Source organism: Sorex araneus, chromosome 2 (genome assembly GCF_027595985.1).
Source record: "Sorex araneus isolate mSorAra2 chromosome 2, mSorAra2.pri, whole genome shotgun sequence".
NCBI lineage: Eukaryota > Metazoa > Chordata > Mammalia > Eulipotyphla > Soricidae > Sorex > Sorex araneus.
Window position 1 is genome coordinate 240,037,671 of NC_073303.1, and position 17,343 is coordinate 240,055,013.

At 59.7% G+C, this 17,343-nt stretch overlaps 3 protein-coding genes across 4 annotated transcripts; 1 reads left to right on the forward strand and 2 right to left on the reverse strand.

Annotated features, from left to right (window-relative positions):
• Positions 1-6,934, forward strand: FCER2 (Fc epsilon receptor II). Its single transcript, XM_004614775.2, has 10 exons — positions 1-22; positions 1,401-1,508; positions 1,768-1,821; positions 2,356-2,418; positions 2,618-2,680; positions 2,943-3,005; positions 3,102-3,191; positions 6,051-6,205; positions 6,412-6,518; positions 6,745-6,934. The coding sequence occupies exons 1-10, from the start codon at positions 1-3 to the stop codon at positions 6,881-6,883; spliced, it is 864 nt and encodes a 287-aa protein (XP_004614832.2). The 3' UTR covers positions 6,884-6,934.
• A 990-nt stretch (positions 6,935-7,924) lies between these two features.
• On the reverse strand, positions 7,925-10,588 carry TRAPPC5 (trafficking protein particle complex subunit 5). 2 transcript variants are annotated; one of them, XM_004614776.2, is made up of 2 exons: positions 10,504-10,588; positions 7,925-8,536 (listed from the first exon to the last, which is right to left on the reverse strand). In XM_004614776.2, exon 2 carries the CDS (start codon positions 8,526-8,528, stop codon positions 7,962-7,964), a length of 567 nt encoding a protein of 188 aa, XP_004614833.1. In that variant the 5' UTR covers positions 8,529-8,536; positions 10,504-10,588; the 3' UTR covers positions 7,925-7,961. The 2 variants fall into 2 exon arrangements, with proteins under 2 accessions (XP_004614833.1, XP_054981073.1); XM_055125098.1 differs by having other exon boundaries at positions 10,404-10,534.
• Positions 10,589-11,772: 1,184 nt separating this feature from the next.
• On the reverse strand, positions 11,773-14,909 carry MCEMP1 (mast cell expressed membrane protein 1). The gene is made up of 7 exons (XM_004614867.2): positions 14,816-14,909; positions 13,786-13,875; positions 12,835-12,972; positions 12,639-12,689; positions 12,393-12,539; positions 12,137-12,199; positions 11,773-12,010 (listed from the first exon to the last, which is right to left on the reverse strand). Exons 1-7 carry the CDS (start codon positions 14,907-14,909, stop codon positions 11,985-11,987), a joined length of 609 nt encoding a protein of 202 aa, XP_004614924.1. The 3' UTR covers positions 11,773-11,984.
• Between the last annotated feature and the right edge of the window lie 2,434 nt (positions 14,910-17,343).

The following is a 17,343-nucleotide window of genomic DNA, read 5'->3' on the forward strand; positions in this document are numbered from 1 at the left end:
ATGGAGGAAAACTCATACTCAGGTGAGTGGATTCTCTGATTCTCTGTCACCGCTGGGCCAAGGTGACAAGCAGGCCTCCTCCCTCCCCCCAGTGGAGAAGGGAGGGACTCCCCCATGTCTTTCTCTGGAAAGAAGAATGAATTTCTAGGAAAAGCTGGAGCGAGGGGGAAGGGCGGGGAGACCACCCTGGTCTCCCTGGCTCAGTGCCTGGCAGGGGAGGGACGCCAATGGGTTCCTCCCTCTCTGACTCAACTCAGAGCCCCAAAGGCAGCTCCGGCTGGAGCGCTGGAGGCTGAACGAGTCTGCGGTCCCCTTGAACGAGGCTCAGAAGCAGTGGGGTTCAACAGGATGGAGTGTGACTGCCAGCAAGAAGGGAGGGACCCCCCGGCCGTGGGCAGGGAGCAAGGTAGACTTCGAGGGGCGGGGGGTGGGGGAGGGGGGAGCAGGGGTCGCATAGGTTAGGTGAAGAAATGGGTTGCAGCACTTTGCATGTGCGAAGCCCAAGTTCAATCCCCTACACCGCATGGTTCCCGGAGCACTGCCAGGGCAGGCGATTCCTGAGCTCTGAGCCAGGAGTCGCCCCTGAGCACTGCCCGGTGGGGCTGGAGAGAGAGCATGGAGCTCGCCTGCGGCTCACCCCTGGCTCCATCCCTGGCATTGTGTGGTCCCCAGTGCACAGCCCGGGTTCCCCGCCACCCCGCCCTGTAGCCTGGGCCACTTGCTTTGAACGGCAGCCCCAGCTGACAAAAATATTTGAGGATGGTGGGGGGGGGGGGAAGCACCTGGGTTTTTTTGTTTTGTTTTGTCGTTTTTCGGGTCACACCCGGCGATGCTCAGGGGTTACTCCTGGCTCTGCACTCAGGAATTACCCCGGGCGGTGCTCAGGGACCCTATGGGATGCTGGGAATCGAACCCGGGCCGGCCGTGTGCAAGGCAAACGCCCTACTCGCTGTGCTATCGCTCCAGCCCAGCACCTGGTCTTTGGAGCACTGTTTGGGAAGGTCTAAAAGAAAGAAAAGCCCGAGGAGGGGGTCGTGCAGGAGAGCAGAGCAGAGGGAAATATTGACACCTGGAGTTTCGTGTGCAGGGAAGGGGCGTTTGAGGAGGGTCCTGGGCACAGGCTGTGGCCATCACCAGAGCGCCAGCAGAGCGCGGGACAGTGGCAGGGACAGACACAGCTGCTCAGGCTCCCTGCCACTCTGGGACCTGCAAGAGGAGAGTGCGGGGCGGCCAGCGGTGGGGGGCCTGGGGGTCCCCTGGGAGCCGCATGTTCTCATCATCTGGGGGGGCCCCCAAGTCAAGATCCCAGGAAGAGGGTAGGTCGGGGCTCTGGGGGATGGGAGAAATCAGAATCCGGGCGCACCCTGTAGCCTCTGTTCTCCCCACAGAGGTTCCTGTAGAATTTTCCAGAAAGAGGTCATGTTGCCGGCGGGGGCTGACGCTGGTGCTCCTGGGGTTGCTGATGGCTTCGTTCTGCGCTGGGCTGCTGACCCTGTTCCTCCTGTGGCGTAAGGACAGCCCCAGCCCCAGGGAGCCCCATCCTGGGTGTCACCCCCCAAAAAAAAATCCATACCCTGAAATCCCAGATTGTTCTCTTGCCCTGTCTCCACTAACTCCTTCCTGTGCCCTGCACCCCACCTGGCACCCCTTCTCCCACCCTTCAGGTACCTCCCGAAGGGTCAGTCCAATCTCTGTCCCTCTAGGGGCTGGGGAGGGGGTGCTGGTGCAAAACCCCTACCTCTCCCCTCCGCTCCGTCTGCTCCCCAGACTGGGACACGGTTCAGGAGATGAAGCAGCTCGAAGAAAAGGCTGCCCGCAACGGTAGGAAAACGGACGCGTGGGGAGGGGTGAGGGCAGCGGGTGGGGGTGGGGGCACTAAGGGCACAGTCTCTTTTCCTGCTTGTGCCACCGAAACACACTGGACAGGGGAGAGGGAACAGGGTTCAGAGTCCTCCCAGAACTGAGAGTCCACTGGATTCCCCCCACCCCATTCCCAGAGAGGAGCCCTTAGTGACTCTCGAGAGGGGGAGAGACTCTAGAATGTTCTGGATAGCCTTGGAGCCCGCCCACCCCACACCCGCCGCAGAACGGACGTTAATTCCTGACTTCCAGGTGGAAACTTGGGAGCAGCCCCAAGGCTGCCCGGGAGTTTAGGATCCAATCCAGCTGCTCCTTTGCTTAATTAAGAGGATTTGTGGTTGCGCAGAAGAGCCGGCACTTTGCTGAGCATCTATCTATGTCGGGACCCCAAATCAAAGCACAAAAGAGCAGAGACCTGGGGGCGGGGCTCAAGGGTCGGATTTTCGCGTGGGGGCGTGGCAATGGGCGTGGTCTCACGGTCCCGCCCCTTCCCAGTCTCCCAGGTTTCCCAGGACTTGGCAAGGCACAAGGACCACCAGATGACCCAACAATCCCAGGGTGAGTGACCTTGGGCAGTGAGGGGAGAAGTGGGGGGGCACCTGGCGAACATGGGGGTACAGCGCCTTCGACCCTTCACGCCTCCCACCTGTGCCAAGGCAGGGGCCCCAAACACCCAAGAGGGAGGCCACGGGCGCAGAGGGGGTGACCCTAAATACTTGCTTATACGGACATACCCCGACCCCCCAAAAAAAAACAGCTGCCCGCATGTTGCAGAATATGGAGAAAATCGAAGCTGAACAGAAGACAATGAAACACCAGGGTGAGACAGGGCAGCGGATGCTTTGTACGAGGCTGACCCGGGTTGGATCCCCGGAACCCCATAGGGTCCCCCCCCCAGCACCACCTGTAGTGTGGTGAGCACAGATCCCCTGAGCATGCCAGATGTGACCCCAAAACAAAAACAAAACGTCAAAAAGAAATATCAGAACGAGAGATGGGGCAGGGGGGCGTCCCCAGCGCTGTGGGGGGGCATCAGGGGGGCATCACTCTTGATCACGATCCCACGTCGCACCCACGTGCAGACTCTCAGTTCTCGCGGAACCTGGATGGGGTCCAAGAGGATCTGAGCAATCTAAAGTCCGCTGGTGAGTCTGGGGGGCGAGAGAGGGAGGAAGGCAGCGGGGCGCGGGCGCTTGTTGGCAGGTGACGCAGCCCCCACTCCCACCCCCCCCACCCCCCAGCCCTGAACAAGATGTCCAGTGTCTGGAATCGCATGGAGAAGCTCCAGGAGGAAGTGGAGAAGCTGTGGATAGAGCTGCGTGTGGCCAACGGTGGGTGTGTGCGCTGTGCCCCACTGGGACAGGCGCGGGACCCCCTCCCCCGTCCCCCGCCCCGCCCCCCCACCACTGCGTTCCCTGGGCAGCCCAGGTGTGCGCGTGTGTGCGCCTTCAGGTAGCAGGGAGCGTTGTAGTTCTGATACGCGGCCGCTAGGGGGCGCCCGGCACCGCCCTTTCTGAACCTCCTGGCATCTCTCGGGTCACCTGGGGTGGGCAGGTAGGACTCCCCCCCTTTCCTTTGTTTTTATTGTTTGGTGGGGGCACACCCGGTGGTACTCAGGCCTTGCTCTTGGCTCTGCACTCACATATTGCTCCTGGCTGTGCTTGGGGGATCTTATGGGATACTAAGGATTGAACCTGGGGTCAGCCGTGTGGAAGGCAAACGCCTCCCCCCGCCCCCGCTGTACCCCTATACTATTGCTCTGGCTCCGGGGGCTCCCTTCCTGTGGAGAACTTCTGGCAAGGCTCCTGTTTGGAGGTGCTCAAACCTGGGTGGTGTTTGTGGAGGTGGGAAAGGGGGCACGGGGAATCGAACCCAGGGTCTTCCACGTGGGAGGATTGTGCTCACGCCTTGAACCACATCGCCGGGGAGTCGCACTTGGCCATTCTCCTGTGCAGCTCAGTAGAGGGTCAGCCCTGACCACAGCCTGCTCCCAGCACTGTCTTGACCCAGCCAGGCGGGGAAGTTAGGGGGGGTCACGATGGTGCTGGGGAGGGGACCACCTGGGTCTCTAACTGGGAGGGGGCTGGGTCACTGCCCAGAAGTTCAACCCACCCCACCATTGGGAAACCCCTAATGCCCCTTGGGGCAGAGATGAGGAAGGATCTCTGCTTGGGGCGATAGAGCACTGTCCCCTGGGACACGGTGGGCCAGGGGGGATCTCAGGGAGAAATTCTGCTGAGGTCTCTCCACTCGGGGGACGGAAGCAGTGAGTGGAAGATCTGAGCACCAATGGCTGTGTTCAAACTCCTGATTCCAGACAGGTGATGCACATCTAAGGCACCTTCCCCACGTTTTCTGTTTCCTTTCTCTCCCCCTTCCCTTAAAAATGCTTGTGAGAAACTAAAGAAATAGTACATGGTAAGGGCTGGAGCAACAGTACAGCGGGCAGGGCGTTTGCCTTCCATGTGGTCGACCCTGGTTCGATTCCCAGCATCCTATAGGGTTCCCCAAGCACTACTAGGAGTAATTCCTGAGTGCAGAGCCAGAGGTAACCCCTGTGCATCGCCAGGTGTGACCCACAAAGGAAAGAAAGAAAGAAAGAAAGAAAGAAAGAAAGAAAGAAAGAAAGAAAGAAAGAAAGAAAGAAAGAAAGAAAGAAAGAAAGAAAGAAAGAAAGAAAGAAAGAAAGAAAGAAGGAAAGAAAGAAAGAAAGAAAGAAGTAGTACATGAGTTAAAGTGTTTGACCTTGCACTCAGGTCAGGTTCGATTTCGATTCCTGGCAGCACATATGGTCCCCTGGACCCTGCCAGGGGTGACCCCTGAGCACAGAGCCAGGAATAAACCCTGAGCATCGATCACCCTATGCAGCCAAAAGAAACAGTAAGAACAATAACAAAAAGTGGGTTGGATGGATAGTACAGAGGGGAGGGCGTTTGTCTTGGTCGTGGCTGCTGATCAGGGTTCAATCCCCAGCACCTCGAAGCGTCCCCCGAGCATCACTAGAATTGATCCCTAAGCACAGATGGGTGTGCAACACCCCCCGCAAAAAAATGGAAAGGAAATTTAAGGGGTCAGGGAGGTGACTCAAAGACCTAAGCATAGGCTTTTTATGCTGGAGAATAAGGTTTGATCCCTGAGCAGGAGTGGACCTTGAGCACACTGGAGTGTGCCCCATGCCCACCTCCCCCCACCACGAAAAAGAGGGAGTCTGCATTTGTGCAGTCACCATGGATCTGAGCTCTGGCCTGGACATACTAGAGGGCCATGACACTGGCTGAACTGGAGGCGAGAGAACAGAGGCCAAGACAGTCCCATGCTGGCGCTGGAGCGATTGCACAGCGGGGAGGGCGTTTGCCTTGCACGTGGCTGACCCGGGTTCAATTCCCAGCATCCCATAGGGTCTCCCGAGCACCGCCAGGAGTAATTCCTGAGTGCAGAGCCAGGAGAAACCCCTGTGCATCACCGGGTGTGAGCCAAAAAGCACACACACACAGAAAAAGTCCGGTTGAGACCCCTGGGATCCAGCCTCCAGCCCCCTGCCCTGTATGTGATCCCCAAGAAGACCCTCCTCATTTCCTAAAACCTTGTGGCTGGTTCTAAGAGTGCTGGCCCTGGGGGTGAGGTGGGAGAAGTGGACAGTACTGGGGCAGGGGAGAGGGGTGCGAGCAGTCGCATGGCCGTCCAGGGGATGCCACTGGGGGCGGGGCTGGGGGGGGAGTGCCGGCAGCCGGTGGGCACCCACTCTAAGGATGTTGGTGGTGATGGAAGCGGGTGTGGCCGGGTCCTTGGCAGTGTGGGCACTGCTGGCCACTGAGCAAGTGATGAGGGGAGGTTGGGTGACCGGGCTGGTGACTCCAGGTGGGAGGGGGGAGGGGCAGCGGGCTCCCATGGGGGTGCTTATGGGGAGGTCCTGGAGGGGGACGCACTGATCGAGCCAAGAAGGCGACCGAGGTGGCCCGGAGAGACAGGACAGCAGGGAAAGTACCTGCCTCGCACCTATGTCCCCCCACCCCCCATCCCCCCACACCCCCCAGGGCCTGAGCTCAGAGCCAGGCCCAGGCCCCCAGCACTGCTGGCCCTGGCCCAGCTGTTCTGCCCCCCCCCAAAGAAGGGGATCCCTGTGTCTACCTGGGGCTGGGTGTGCTGGAGCCCCCGAGAGACGCCCCCTCTGAGGCCCTCATCCACCCCAGGCTCCCAGTGCAACAGGTGCCCAGAGCACTGGGTCAACTTCCGCCGGAAATGCTACTACTTCGGCCAGGGCTCCACCAAGAAGTGGTTGCAGGCGCGGAACGAGTGTCGGGCCCTGCAGGGGCAGCTGGTCAGCATCCACAGCCAGGAGGAGCAGGTGGGTGTGAGCCCCATGCGGGAGGGGGACCCTGGGAGGCAGCGGGTCTCTGTTTGGGGGCCACCCCCCGTGGTGTTCAGGGCTGACTCCCGGCTCTGCACCCAGGGGTCACTCCTTGCTGGGCTGGGGGGGGTGGGGGCTGCGGGGGGGCAGGGAAACACCCTGCGGGGGATAAAACCACAAGAGTCCTCCCTGCTGCCCCCCAGGACTTCCTCACCCCGCACGGCAGTAAATTTGGAACGTGGATCGGCCTCCGGGACCTGGACTTGGAGGGACAGTTTGTCTGGATGGACGAGAATCCCTTGGACTACAGGTGAGGGGGGCAGAGAGTGGGGACCCACAAGCACCACCCCGCCCCCGGCCTGGGCTTGGTGAGCTTCTGGGTGGCCAGTGAGGGAGCTGGTGGGGCTTGGGGTGCAGGCAGGGGGGCAGAGGGGGGAGGGGCTGCAGGCTTGAGGGTGGGAATCCAGGGTCCTGGGTTCGGCAGGAGGGGGTGGGGGCCCCTCTGGCCTGACGGAAACCGTCCCCCCACCTTCCAGCAACTGGGGCCCCGGGGAGCCCAACAACCAGGAACCCAGCGAGGACTGCGTGGTGATGGGGCACTCGGGGATGTGGAACGACGTGGACTGCACCAGCCGGCTGGACAGCTGGGTGTGTGAAAGGCTGGCCACCTGCTGACCCGCCCGAGCCCCCAGCCAGCCCCCCAAACACCCGCACCCTAATTCAAGAGCAGCCCAGCACTGCCCCCAAAGGTCCCCCTAGTCCCAGTCTCCAGGGAGTCCCGGGGCCCCGGATGGGGTGAAAAGAACCCCAGGGGGGGGTCGCCTCTTCCCACCCACTATCTCCCACCCGCACTGTCTCCCCAAGAACCTTCCTCAGAACTCGGAACATTGGGGTCTCCCTCCCCGTCCCTCCAAACCCACTCTACGAGGCCAGAGCCCCTCCCTTCCCACCTGTCTTGGTGTAACCCCCAGGGTGGCGCACCCAAGGCTCTTGCCCCCCGAATCCTCTGAGCTGGCAGTAAATCACCTCCCCCGGCACCCCCCCACCCCATCTCTCCCACTGCCCGTCTCCCCCAGGACCCCCGCACCCACCCTCACTTGCCCATCTCCTCCCTGCTGGCTCTCCAGGGACAGTGGGCTTGGAGCAAGCTCCCAGGGCTCGGCAAGACTTTGTCTGCGGGAGACCCAGGTGCCAGCCCCAGGTGCCAACCTCACAATCCTACAGCCAAGCCCCCCCCCACCCCCGAGCACGCCCCATATGCTCCCAACACACACACACACAAATTAAACTGGGAAGAAATAGCTTCCTTTTCCTCTCTACAGCCTGCATACCCTCCTCTGTGGGGTCTGTTCCCGCCACCACCTACAGTGTGGTCAACCTCTGGTCTGCAGCGGGCGTTGAGACTTACGAGACCACGTCCAGTAAGGGCAGGGAGGCCGGAAGGGGGTGTGAGGGTGGGAAAACGTGGAGCAACCCCAGGGCTAGAGGATTCTCAACAACGGGGCCAGAGCAGTGGTAGGTAGGTACAGCGGTGAGAGCCCTTGCCTTGCATTCGGCCATACCCAGGTTCCATCCCTGGCATCCCATAGGGTCCCCCTGAGCACCGCCAAGAGTGATTCCTGAGGGCAGAGCCAGGAGTAATCCTTGGGCTTTGCCGGGTGTGACCCCCAAAAGCAAAAAAAAAAAAAAAAAAACATACACACATAGCACATCACGCAGGAGTGCAGCAGCGGCCAGCCTTTATCTCCCGCGCTCAGCGGCCCTCCAGGGCCCGGTCCCGCGCGATGACGGCCTCCTCGAACTTGATCATGAGCGTGGTGCCCTTGTGCCAGTGCGCCGTGACCTTGGCCGGGAAGCCGCTGTGCGTGAGCACCGCCTCCACGATGCCCGCCGTGAAGCTGGCGCAGTTGAGCGTGCTGTTCTCCTTGGGCACCGAGATGTAGGTGTTGATGAGCGGCTCCCGCTCGATGATGTAGAAGGTGCGCGCGTCGTCGTTGGCCTGCTCCAGCTTGTCGGCCTCCTTGCCGAACAGCGCCTTCCACACGGCGCCCTTGACGAACAGCAGCGCGCCCAGCACCTTGGTCTCCCGCCGCGCGCCCTTCTCGCGCGCCACCAGCGCGTCCAGCACGCGCGCGCCCACCTGGCGGCCCAGCGCGGCCAGGCGCGCCTGCAGCTCAGACACGGAGAACACGCGGCTCTGGCAGTGCTGCACCAGCTCGGAGAAGAGCAGCGCGAAGGCGCTCAGGCTCACTTCGGTGCGTGGCCGCGCCAGCGCGCGCTCCAGCAGCGCCGACTTCCCGCGCGTGAAGCGCGCCTCCATGCCGCCGCCTGCAGGGAAGACCAGGACACGTCGGGGTGAAGGGGGTGCACACCCCACAGGGGTGGGAGTGGGAGACCAGGGGCAACCCGGCCTCCCCACCCCCTCCATCCCCACCGACGACGCCAGAAAGTGTCTCTCCATCACGCCCAGGTAGGAAGGATGCTGTTAACTCTGGGCGCACGCAGCGGACCCGGTTCAATGCCCGGGACCCCATCAGATTCCCCCCAAAGGACCGCCAAGAGTGATCCCTGAGAACAGAGCCAAGAATAAGCCCTGAGCATAGCTGGGTGTGGCCCCAAAGACAATTCTCCCCCCCATTACCTCTATCCCCCCCCCCAAAAAAAAATGACAAGCCAGGGCCGGAGAGATAGTACCGCATGGATGGCGTTTGCTTTAGGCACGGCCCACCCAGGTTCAATCCTCGGCATCCCATCAGGCCCCCTGAGCACCGCCAGGAGGGATTCCTCAGTGCAGAGCCAGGAGGAAGCCCTAGAGCCCTAGGCATCACCGGGTGTGACCTCAAAACTATAAACAAGCAAAGCAAAACAAAAAAGGACAAGCCTCCCGTTTGGGGCACAAAAAAGCAGTGGAGACAATTCTGGAGACTGGCTCTCCAGTAAAGTGGGTCCTGCACGAGGCTGACCAGGGTTCGATCCCCGGCACTCCACAGAGGCTGCCAGAGACCCGCCAGGAGTGATCCCTGAGCCCAGAGCCAGGAGTCAGCCCTGAGCACAGCCAGGTGTGCGCCCCTCCCAAAATATAATAATAATAATAATAATAATCAAATCACTGCCGTCCCGTTGCTCATCGATTTTGTTCAAGCGGGCACCAGTAACGTCTCTCATTGAGAGACTTATTGTTACTGTCTCTGGCATATCCAATACGCACGGGTAGCTTGCCAGGCTCTGCCGCGCGGGCTCTCTGAGAGGGGTGGAGGAATTGAACTCGAGTCGGCCGCGTGGAAGGCGAAAGCCCAACCACTGTGCTATCGCGCCAGCCCAATAATAATAACAATAATAATAATAATAATAAATTAACAACAATAATAAAACACGTTCTGGCTCCTTCTGCCACCTGCAGGAGTAACCGAGGTGGGTGGGTCAGACATAAGGAGGCGACGCCGGGAGCGACGAATCTTCTTGCAGAGACCTCCCTGCCTCTCCCTGGCAAAAGGGGAGGGGAGGAAATAGGGGGTCGAGGACAGGAAGGGGTGGGGGTGGGGTTTGCCGTCCAGGGGGCTGCCCAGGAGACACCGCAGGGAACCCCCCCGGGCGGCGGCGCTTCTCAGTAAATGCACCGTCTGCACTGCACGAAGCGCACCTGCAGTCGACGTGGACTGGCCGGGGGCGTGGCCAGCCGGGCCTGGGGGGCGGCTCTGAGACGGGGGGGGGTGGGGGGGGGCCTGAAGCCGCGTGGGAAACGAAACGGGAGGAGGGGCTGGAGCTAAGAGGAGGGGCGCCGGGACCCTCCCAGCCCCGGGCCATCAAGTCGCAGCTGCGGAAGGGGGTAGGAGGGCGCCGATCTGGAACCGGGAGGGAGGGAGGGGCAGAGAATCGGGGCGCTAGGACCTCCACTCTGGGGCTCTGCACGGAGATGGTGCTGGAGGGGGGACCCCAAAAGGCCTGAGATTCCAGCCCCCTCCCCCACCCAAGCGAAGCCGCCGCCAAGGATGGAATCGGCGGGGGTGCCTCTAGCAAACCGAGGCCCCAGGGCCCCGGGGAGGTGGACACGGGGCCCCCCTCCCATGAGGCCTGAAGGTGGGGGATGGGAAGTCGGGGGGGGGGAATGAGGAGCGTTAAGCACCCGGTTCAGTTGGAGCCTTGTGAATTAAGCCGCGGAAAGATGGGGACCCGAGACCCCCGCCCTGGCACGGACCAAGCAAAGGGGCGGGCATGGGACCCGCAGGGAGGATCCGAAGAGGAGGAGGAGCGCTGCGGGCCGCGGGGGGACCGGGCGGCCGAGCGAGGGGTCTCACCGGGGAACCGCGGGCCTCTGCGCTGCCGAAGTGCTTTACGGCGCCGTGAAAGGCCGTGCGCGCGCAGCTCTGTGCGCGCGGCGCGCGGCGCTTCCCGGCAACGGCCACACGAGGGCGCGCGTGTCCTCGCTCGCGGCCGGGCTGAGGGCGGCGGTTCCTTCCACCACCCCAGCCTTCCCGGGAGCCGCGCGCGCGCCTGCAAGCCTCGGACGCACGCCTCTGACTCAGAGTCACCTGTGTGCCCTCGAACCGCTGTCTACGTGCCCAAAGGAGCACAGTCACGCCCTAGAGCACGCGTCGAGGGGCCGTCGGCAGCGGCCGTAGGGTTTTGTGTATTCGTGGATGCAATGCTCAGGAGCAAAGCTGCACTGGCGGGAGGCTGGAGGCATAGTGCCGTAGGGAGGGCGCGTGCCGTGCACGCGGCAGATCCGGGTTGCATCCCCTGCACCCCCTAGGGTTCCCTGAGCACTGCCAGGAGTGATCCCTGAGCACAGAGCCAGGAGTAAGCCCTGAGCACGACCGGGTGTCTCCCCCAACCACCCCCCAAATATATCAGCTGGGCACAGGATTAGATAAACGTACGTACACGCAGGGAGACTTGAACCCTCGTGATGATCACGAGGACTGTTCCCCCAGTAGTGAGCACCCAGGAGCCCACGCAGACTTCCTGCCTCCCTTTCAGCTAGTCACCCATGCGTGACCTTCCCATTTCTTCAAGCCGGAACGTTTGCAAAACTTTTCTTCCGCCTTCTGTTTCCACAGCCCCATTACCATCACCAACTCCTCCGTGGCCAAGAAAAACAGGTCTGAAAGGCACGTTTGTTTTGGTCTTGACTTTTATTTTCGAAATCTCATAACGTGGGTGCAGAAGTCAGTGGGCACACGCATGGGCACGCTGAAGACACAGCCGGGCACCGGGCTAGTGACAGCTAGTGACCAGACCAGGCACACACCTGCGATGACGTCATACTTTCCCGCAGTAGGCCCTCCCGCGTGCTGGGTTTATGCGCACATTCACCCCTAGGCACAGTCTCCGTTTCCACGGAGAAGCAAATACACGCACCTCCGTGCTGCAAACACCCACGGTCACCAGGGCACACATTGGTGGGGTCTGATCACAAACTAGCTGAGCCATCCACCTTGACATATGACACTGGTAGTCCTGTGCGGGGCGACACAGGTGGGTGCACACTAACATTTACCCTTAGCGCCCCCTACTGGACGCTGAAATACACACCCTGGTGAAATGCTTGTAGCATGCAAACGGGACTCTGCAGGCGATACACATACGCGCGCGCGAGAGTGCACACACACACACACACACACACACACACACACACACCTCTCTAGGGCACTCAGACCCTCGCATTGCATTTCATTACATGCGGGCAGAAAAATCAAGAGTTCAGATTGCAGATCACGGATCTTCACCGGACAATTGGTCGTCTCCAGGCCAGCACACAGGACTTGGTGGTCTTCGTTTACTTAGAGGGGGCGCTGGGAGGCGCTGGGGGCGGGGTAAGGGATGAAAGCACGTGGTCAGACAGATTGCACCCTTGTGAGTGAAGCTGGGGGGTCAAATATTGGGGACCCCCCCACACTCGTTCGTCCACATTCCCCAACTCCGACTTACGTAGTTTGAGCTTCTCCACGTTCTGGGAGATTGTATTGACTTTAGACTTGATGTAGCCTGTGTCTGGGGGAGTGGAGGGGAAAACAAAGAGGAAGCTGGGAGAGGGGACCTCAGATAAGGCCCATCCCCCTATTTCATTGGAAAGCCCCTTTGGCTCCATCCAAGAGCGGGATGTTGGGCAGCACTAGCGCCCCCTGGCGACTAGTCCAGGCCCAGCACCCAGCCGGACCAGAAGCTTTTGGAGACCAATGGGCACCTTTGACAATCCCGTCCAGTTTGCTGCTGTAGCCGTTGACCACTTTGTACTCCACACCGATGGACTCCTGGGTCTCCTGGATGGCGTCCAGGAGCCGGGCCTGGTCTGCCTTCCACTCTTCCTGACAAACTCGCAACGTGTTGGAGACTGAGGATGGAAGGAAAAAGAGTGTGGGGGGGCAGTGTCCCCACGGCTCTGCCTGCCCCCCCCCCATTCCACCGCCACCCCTCAGCTCCGCCCCCTCACTGTTACTCAGCTCCATCTTCAACTCCAGCAGCTCTCGGGACATCTCAGAGTCTGTTGGCGCAGAGGGGAGACGGAACACATGTGGCAGGTGTTTCTGTTCAGTTTGTTGAGGGGGGGTCGCAGGGAGGGATTGACGGCTTTCACCCGAACCCCACCATCCAGCACGGAAGGAAGCTGGGAAGATCGTCCCACTCACTCTTGACCAGGATGAAGGCGGATAGGATGATGCAGAAGAGAAACATCAGGGCCAGGAGGATGTACAGGCTCAGAACAGCCCGGTAGAGCCAGACAGGGACCGGCGCTGGGGCTGAGGGCTGTCCCTTCTGGGCCGGACCTAGGGCAGATCCGGGCCCAATCAACACTCCCATCAGCCCCAACTCTGACACCCCGTGTCCCTCACCTGTCACCCAAGCCCCCACATCCCCTGACTGCCTCCACCAGCATGGCCTCTAATAGGACTCCTGGTGTGTGGGGACCTTAGCTTTTGTCCCCAGTGCCCACGGACTGGACTGGAGCAATAGCACAGCGGGTAGGGCATTTGCCTTGCACGCAGCTGACCCGGGTTCGATTCCTCTGTCCATCTCAGAGAGCCTAGCAAGCTACCCAGAGTATCCCGCCCACACAGCAGAGCCTGGCAAGCTCCCTGTGGCTCCAGGTTCGATATGCCAAAAACAGGAACAACAAGTCTCACAATGGAAACGTTACTGGTGCCCTCTCAAACAAATCGATGAGCAACAGGATGACAGTGACAGTGACAGTGACTGGTGCCCGCTCAAGCAAATCCATGAACAATGGGACAACAGTGCTACAGTGCCCATGGATATCACTGGTCGTCATGGTCCCTCTTGAGGGCCCACCAGCACCCTCAGCTAAGTTGCTACCGCACCCTGCCATTGTCACCAGCCCCTTCCACCACCCCCTGGGCATAGTTGGCACCTTGCCAATCACAGTCAACTCCCAACTCGGAAACCAACCAGCCAAACCCCGCACCACCACCCCCCCGCCTCCACATCCTGTCCCTGTCCCAGACATCCTACCATGGCGGGGGGGGGGGTCACAGGCCCAAGGGTGTGTGTGTGGGGGGGTGTTCCCACAGCTCTGCCTGCCCCCCCCATACCGTGGGTGTAGCAGGAGGGATAAGACTTACCTGAATTCTTGGGGAGCTTATCACGGCCCTTGGACTGGTCCCAGTGTTTGAAGGTCAAGGTGATGTTCTCATACTCCGGGTCGTCTGCAGCTGCGGGGCATTGTGTGGGAGGGATAACAGGGCCTGCCCAGGGTGCCAGGATACCAAGATACCAAGATACTGGAGGGAGCTCAGGGGTCTTGCTTTCTTGCTTTTTTTGGTAAGGGGGTCATAGCCAATAGTGCTTACTCCTGGCTCAGTGCTCAGGAATTACCCCTGACAGGGAACCTTAAAGGGGTGCTGGGAATCGAACCCCAGTGTACTATTTCTTCAACCCAGTAGTTTATTGAGGGCGGGAGGGCACACCCAGCAGTGCTCAAGGCTTACTCCTGGCTCTGTGCTCAGGGTTCACTCCTGGCAGGCTCAGGGGACTCCAGGGGGTGCCGGGGATCGAACCCGGGTCGGCTGTGCAAGTGCAAATCAAGTGCCCTCCCTGCTGTCCTAACCCTCTGGCCCCACTTGCTTCTCGTTATTCTTTCTGAGATCATTCTGAGGAGTGATCTCAGGGATCACTCCTCTTGGGACTCACTGGGGGGAGGTGAATCCTCTGCAAAGCTGGGGATCCAACCCATACCCAACCCAGGCCGGCTGCATGCGAGGCCAGCCCCTCCTGGCTGTACTGTGCGGTGTTGCATTACAGAATCTCTCCACGCACAACAAAATGAGGGACAAGAAGCAGAAGAAGCCGGAGCAATAGAACATTGGGGAGAGCATTTGCTTTGCAGGTGGCGACCCATCAGCGTTCGATCCTCAGCATCCCATAGGGTTCCCCCCGCAAGCAGTGTCAGGAGTGATTTCTGAGCACAGAGCCAGGAGTCACCATTGAGCATCGCCAGGTGTGAACCAAAAAGCAAAATTAAAAAAAGGAGAGAGAGAAGCAGAAGGGAGTGAGTTCTGCTTCTTGTTAGGGTTCAGGGGAAATGCACACTCTGGCCTTCCAAATTAGACCCTTTCCTCCCCACCCCAACACACCCACCCTAAGACATCGAACCTTCTTTGCTGGCCGGAGCCCCCTGTTTCTTGTCTTTGAAAGTTGATGCTTGCATCTTGCCCTCTAGGTTCCTGTGATTTCCTTTGGGCTCCATGGTCTCCTGGCTTCCCCGCACTCCTCTCCCCACCCACCGGAAAGCATTGAGTAAGATGATGCAAGCTGGGGTTAGAAGGGGCGGGCGGGTGCAGGAGGCTCCTTTATGGTCAGGGTTCCTGGAGCTTCTTCTTTGAGATCTTCAGCCTCCACCCAACTCCCCTGAGGAAGATCATACAACAGAGGGGCTGGAGAGATAGGACAGCGGGTAGAGCACATGGCAGACCCAGGTTCAATCCCCGACATCTCATAGGGAACCCCCAGACCCCTCCAGGAGTGATCCTGAGTGAATAAACCCCTGAGCATGGCCAGGTGTGGCCCCAAAACAAAACAAAACAAAGATACTAATATCCAAGGCCAGGGAAAATGAGGGCCAGAAGAACTGGTCAGGGGCTGGAGCAATAGCACAGCGGGTAGGGCGTTTGCCTTGCACGTGGCCCGGGTTCGATTCCCAGCATCCCATAGGGTCTCCTGAGCACCGCCAGGAGTAATCCCTGAGTGCAGAGCCAGGAGTAACCCCTGTGCATCGCCGGGTGTGACCCAGAAAGCAAAAAAAAAAAAAAAGAACTGGTCAATGACTGGAAGCTACTACAAGTGTGTGGGGGACGGAATAGAGAATAGAGAAGGGATCAGTATGACATTAATAGTTGGAAATGGCCACTCTGGACAGGAACTGAGTGTTGAAAGTAGGTAAAGGGATATGCATCATAACCTTTCAGCGTCTGTAATGCAAACCATAATGCCCAAAAGGAGAGAGAGAGACAGAGAGACAGAGAGACAGGAGTCACCCCTGGCCACCACTAGGTGTGGCCAAAAAACCCCCAAAAAACCTAAAACAACCCAAAAAACACACACTCAAATCCGAAGCACTGAATAAGGGCTTCTGAGCACCGCCAGAAGTAAGCCCAGAGCACTGGGTGTGGCGCAAGTGACTCCCACAAACTGCTCTACTTGGGGGCTGGAGAGAAAGTCGAGGCGGGAAGGCCTGCTGCCAACCCTGAAGCTTTATCCCCGAGCCCGCCAGGAGTGATCCCTGAGCACAGAGGCAGGAGTCAGCCCCAAGCCCGGCTGGATGTGGCTCAAGAAACAAGCAGAAAGCTGTTTCACTTCACTGGCATGAATGAATACATAAACAAAGATGACTGCTCAGGCGCTTCCCCAGATACCGTGTGGACATACGTGTGGACATGTGTGTGCTCATGTGTGGACATGTGTGTACGTAAGTATGTGTGTGCACACACCTAAATGAACCTCTTCCTCCTACCTCCCCCCAGTCTCCAGAGAGAAGCTGGGGTACCCTGAACACCCCGACTTCAGGCTGGGGCAGCTGAACTGAGACAGGATTCCCAACGCCCCCCCCACTTTCTTCCGGCTATATCAGGGGTCACCCCCAGACCACCCCAGAGCTTCTCCTTTTTCAAGCCCCCCCCTTACCCCAGCCCCGGGACCAGGAGGACGAGGAAATGCATGAGGCAACATGCAAACCACAGGCCTCCATCCACATCCCTGTCTGAGCGAGGTGCACCCGTGACCCCCCCCTTCTCCGTTCTAGCCTCCCCCCACAATGCAGTGGCCCCTCAACCTGGACACTCCCGCTGGAGACCAACTCAGACACATGTCCCTTGGTCGCCCACATCCGCTCGCCTCAGACACGCACACAGCCTATGGCCACGTGCCCATCTGCGGTCATACATGCAGGTCCAATGAAAGGGCCTGTGTCGGATCCACCCTGTCCACACTGTGCCTCCTCATCAGACCTTGAAAGGGGGAGTCAGAGGCCAGAGCGATAGGCCAGTGGGGGGAGCTATTGCCTTGCACGTGGCTGGCCCGGGTTCGATTTCCGGCACCCCGTATGGTCCTCTCAAGCCTGCCATGAGTGACCCCTGAGCACAGAGCTAGGGGGATGCCCTGAACACAGCCGGGTGTGGCCCAAAACAAAAAAAAATTGGTGGGGGAGATTAAAAAATAGACAAAGGGGGCCAGAGAGATGGGACAGTGGATAAGGCACTTGCGTGCGTGCAGATGACCCGGACTCAATCCCCGGCACTCCATAGGGCCCCTTGAGCCCCTCCAGGATGATCCCTGAGCACAGAGCCAAGAGTAAGCTCTGAGGGACCATAGCAATATGACAGTGGGGCGGGCGTTTGCCTTGCATGCAGCTGATCCAGGCTCAATCCACAGCATCCCGTAAGGTTCCCTGAGCACCGCCTGGAGTAATTCCTAAGTGCAGAACCAGGAGTAAGCCCTGAGAATCACTGGGTGTGACCCACCCCCAAAAAAATGCCCCAAGCATTGAGGAATGTGAGTGTGTGTGTATGTGTGTGTGTGTGTGTGTGTGTGTGTGTGAGAGAGAGAGAGAGAGAGAGAGAGAGAGAGAGAGGGAGAGAGAGAGAGGGTGGGAGAGAGAGAAGAGAGAGAAGAGAGAGAGAACATAG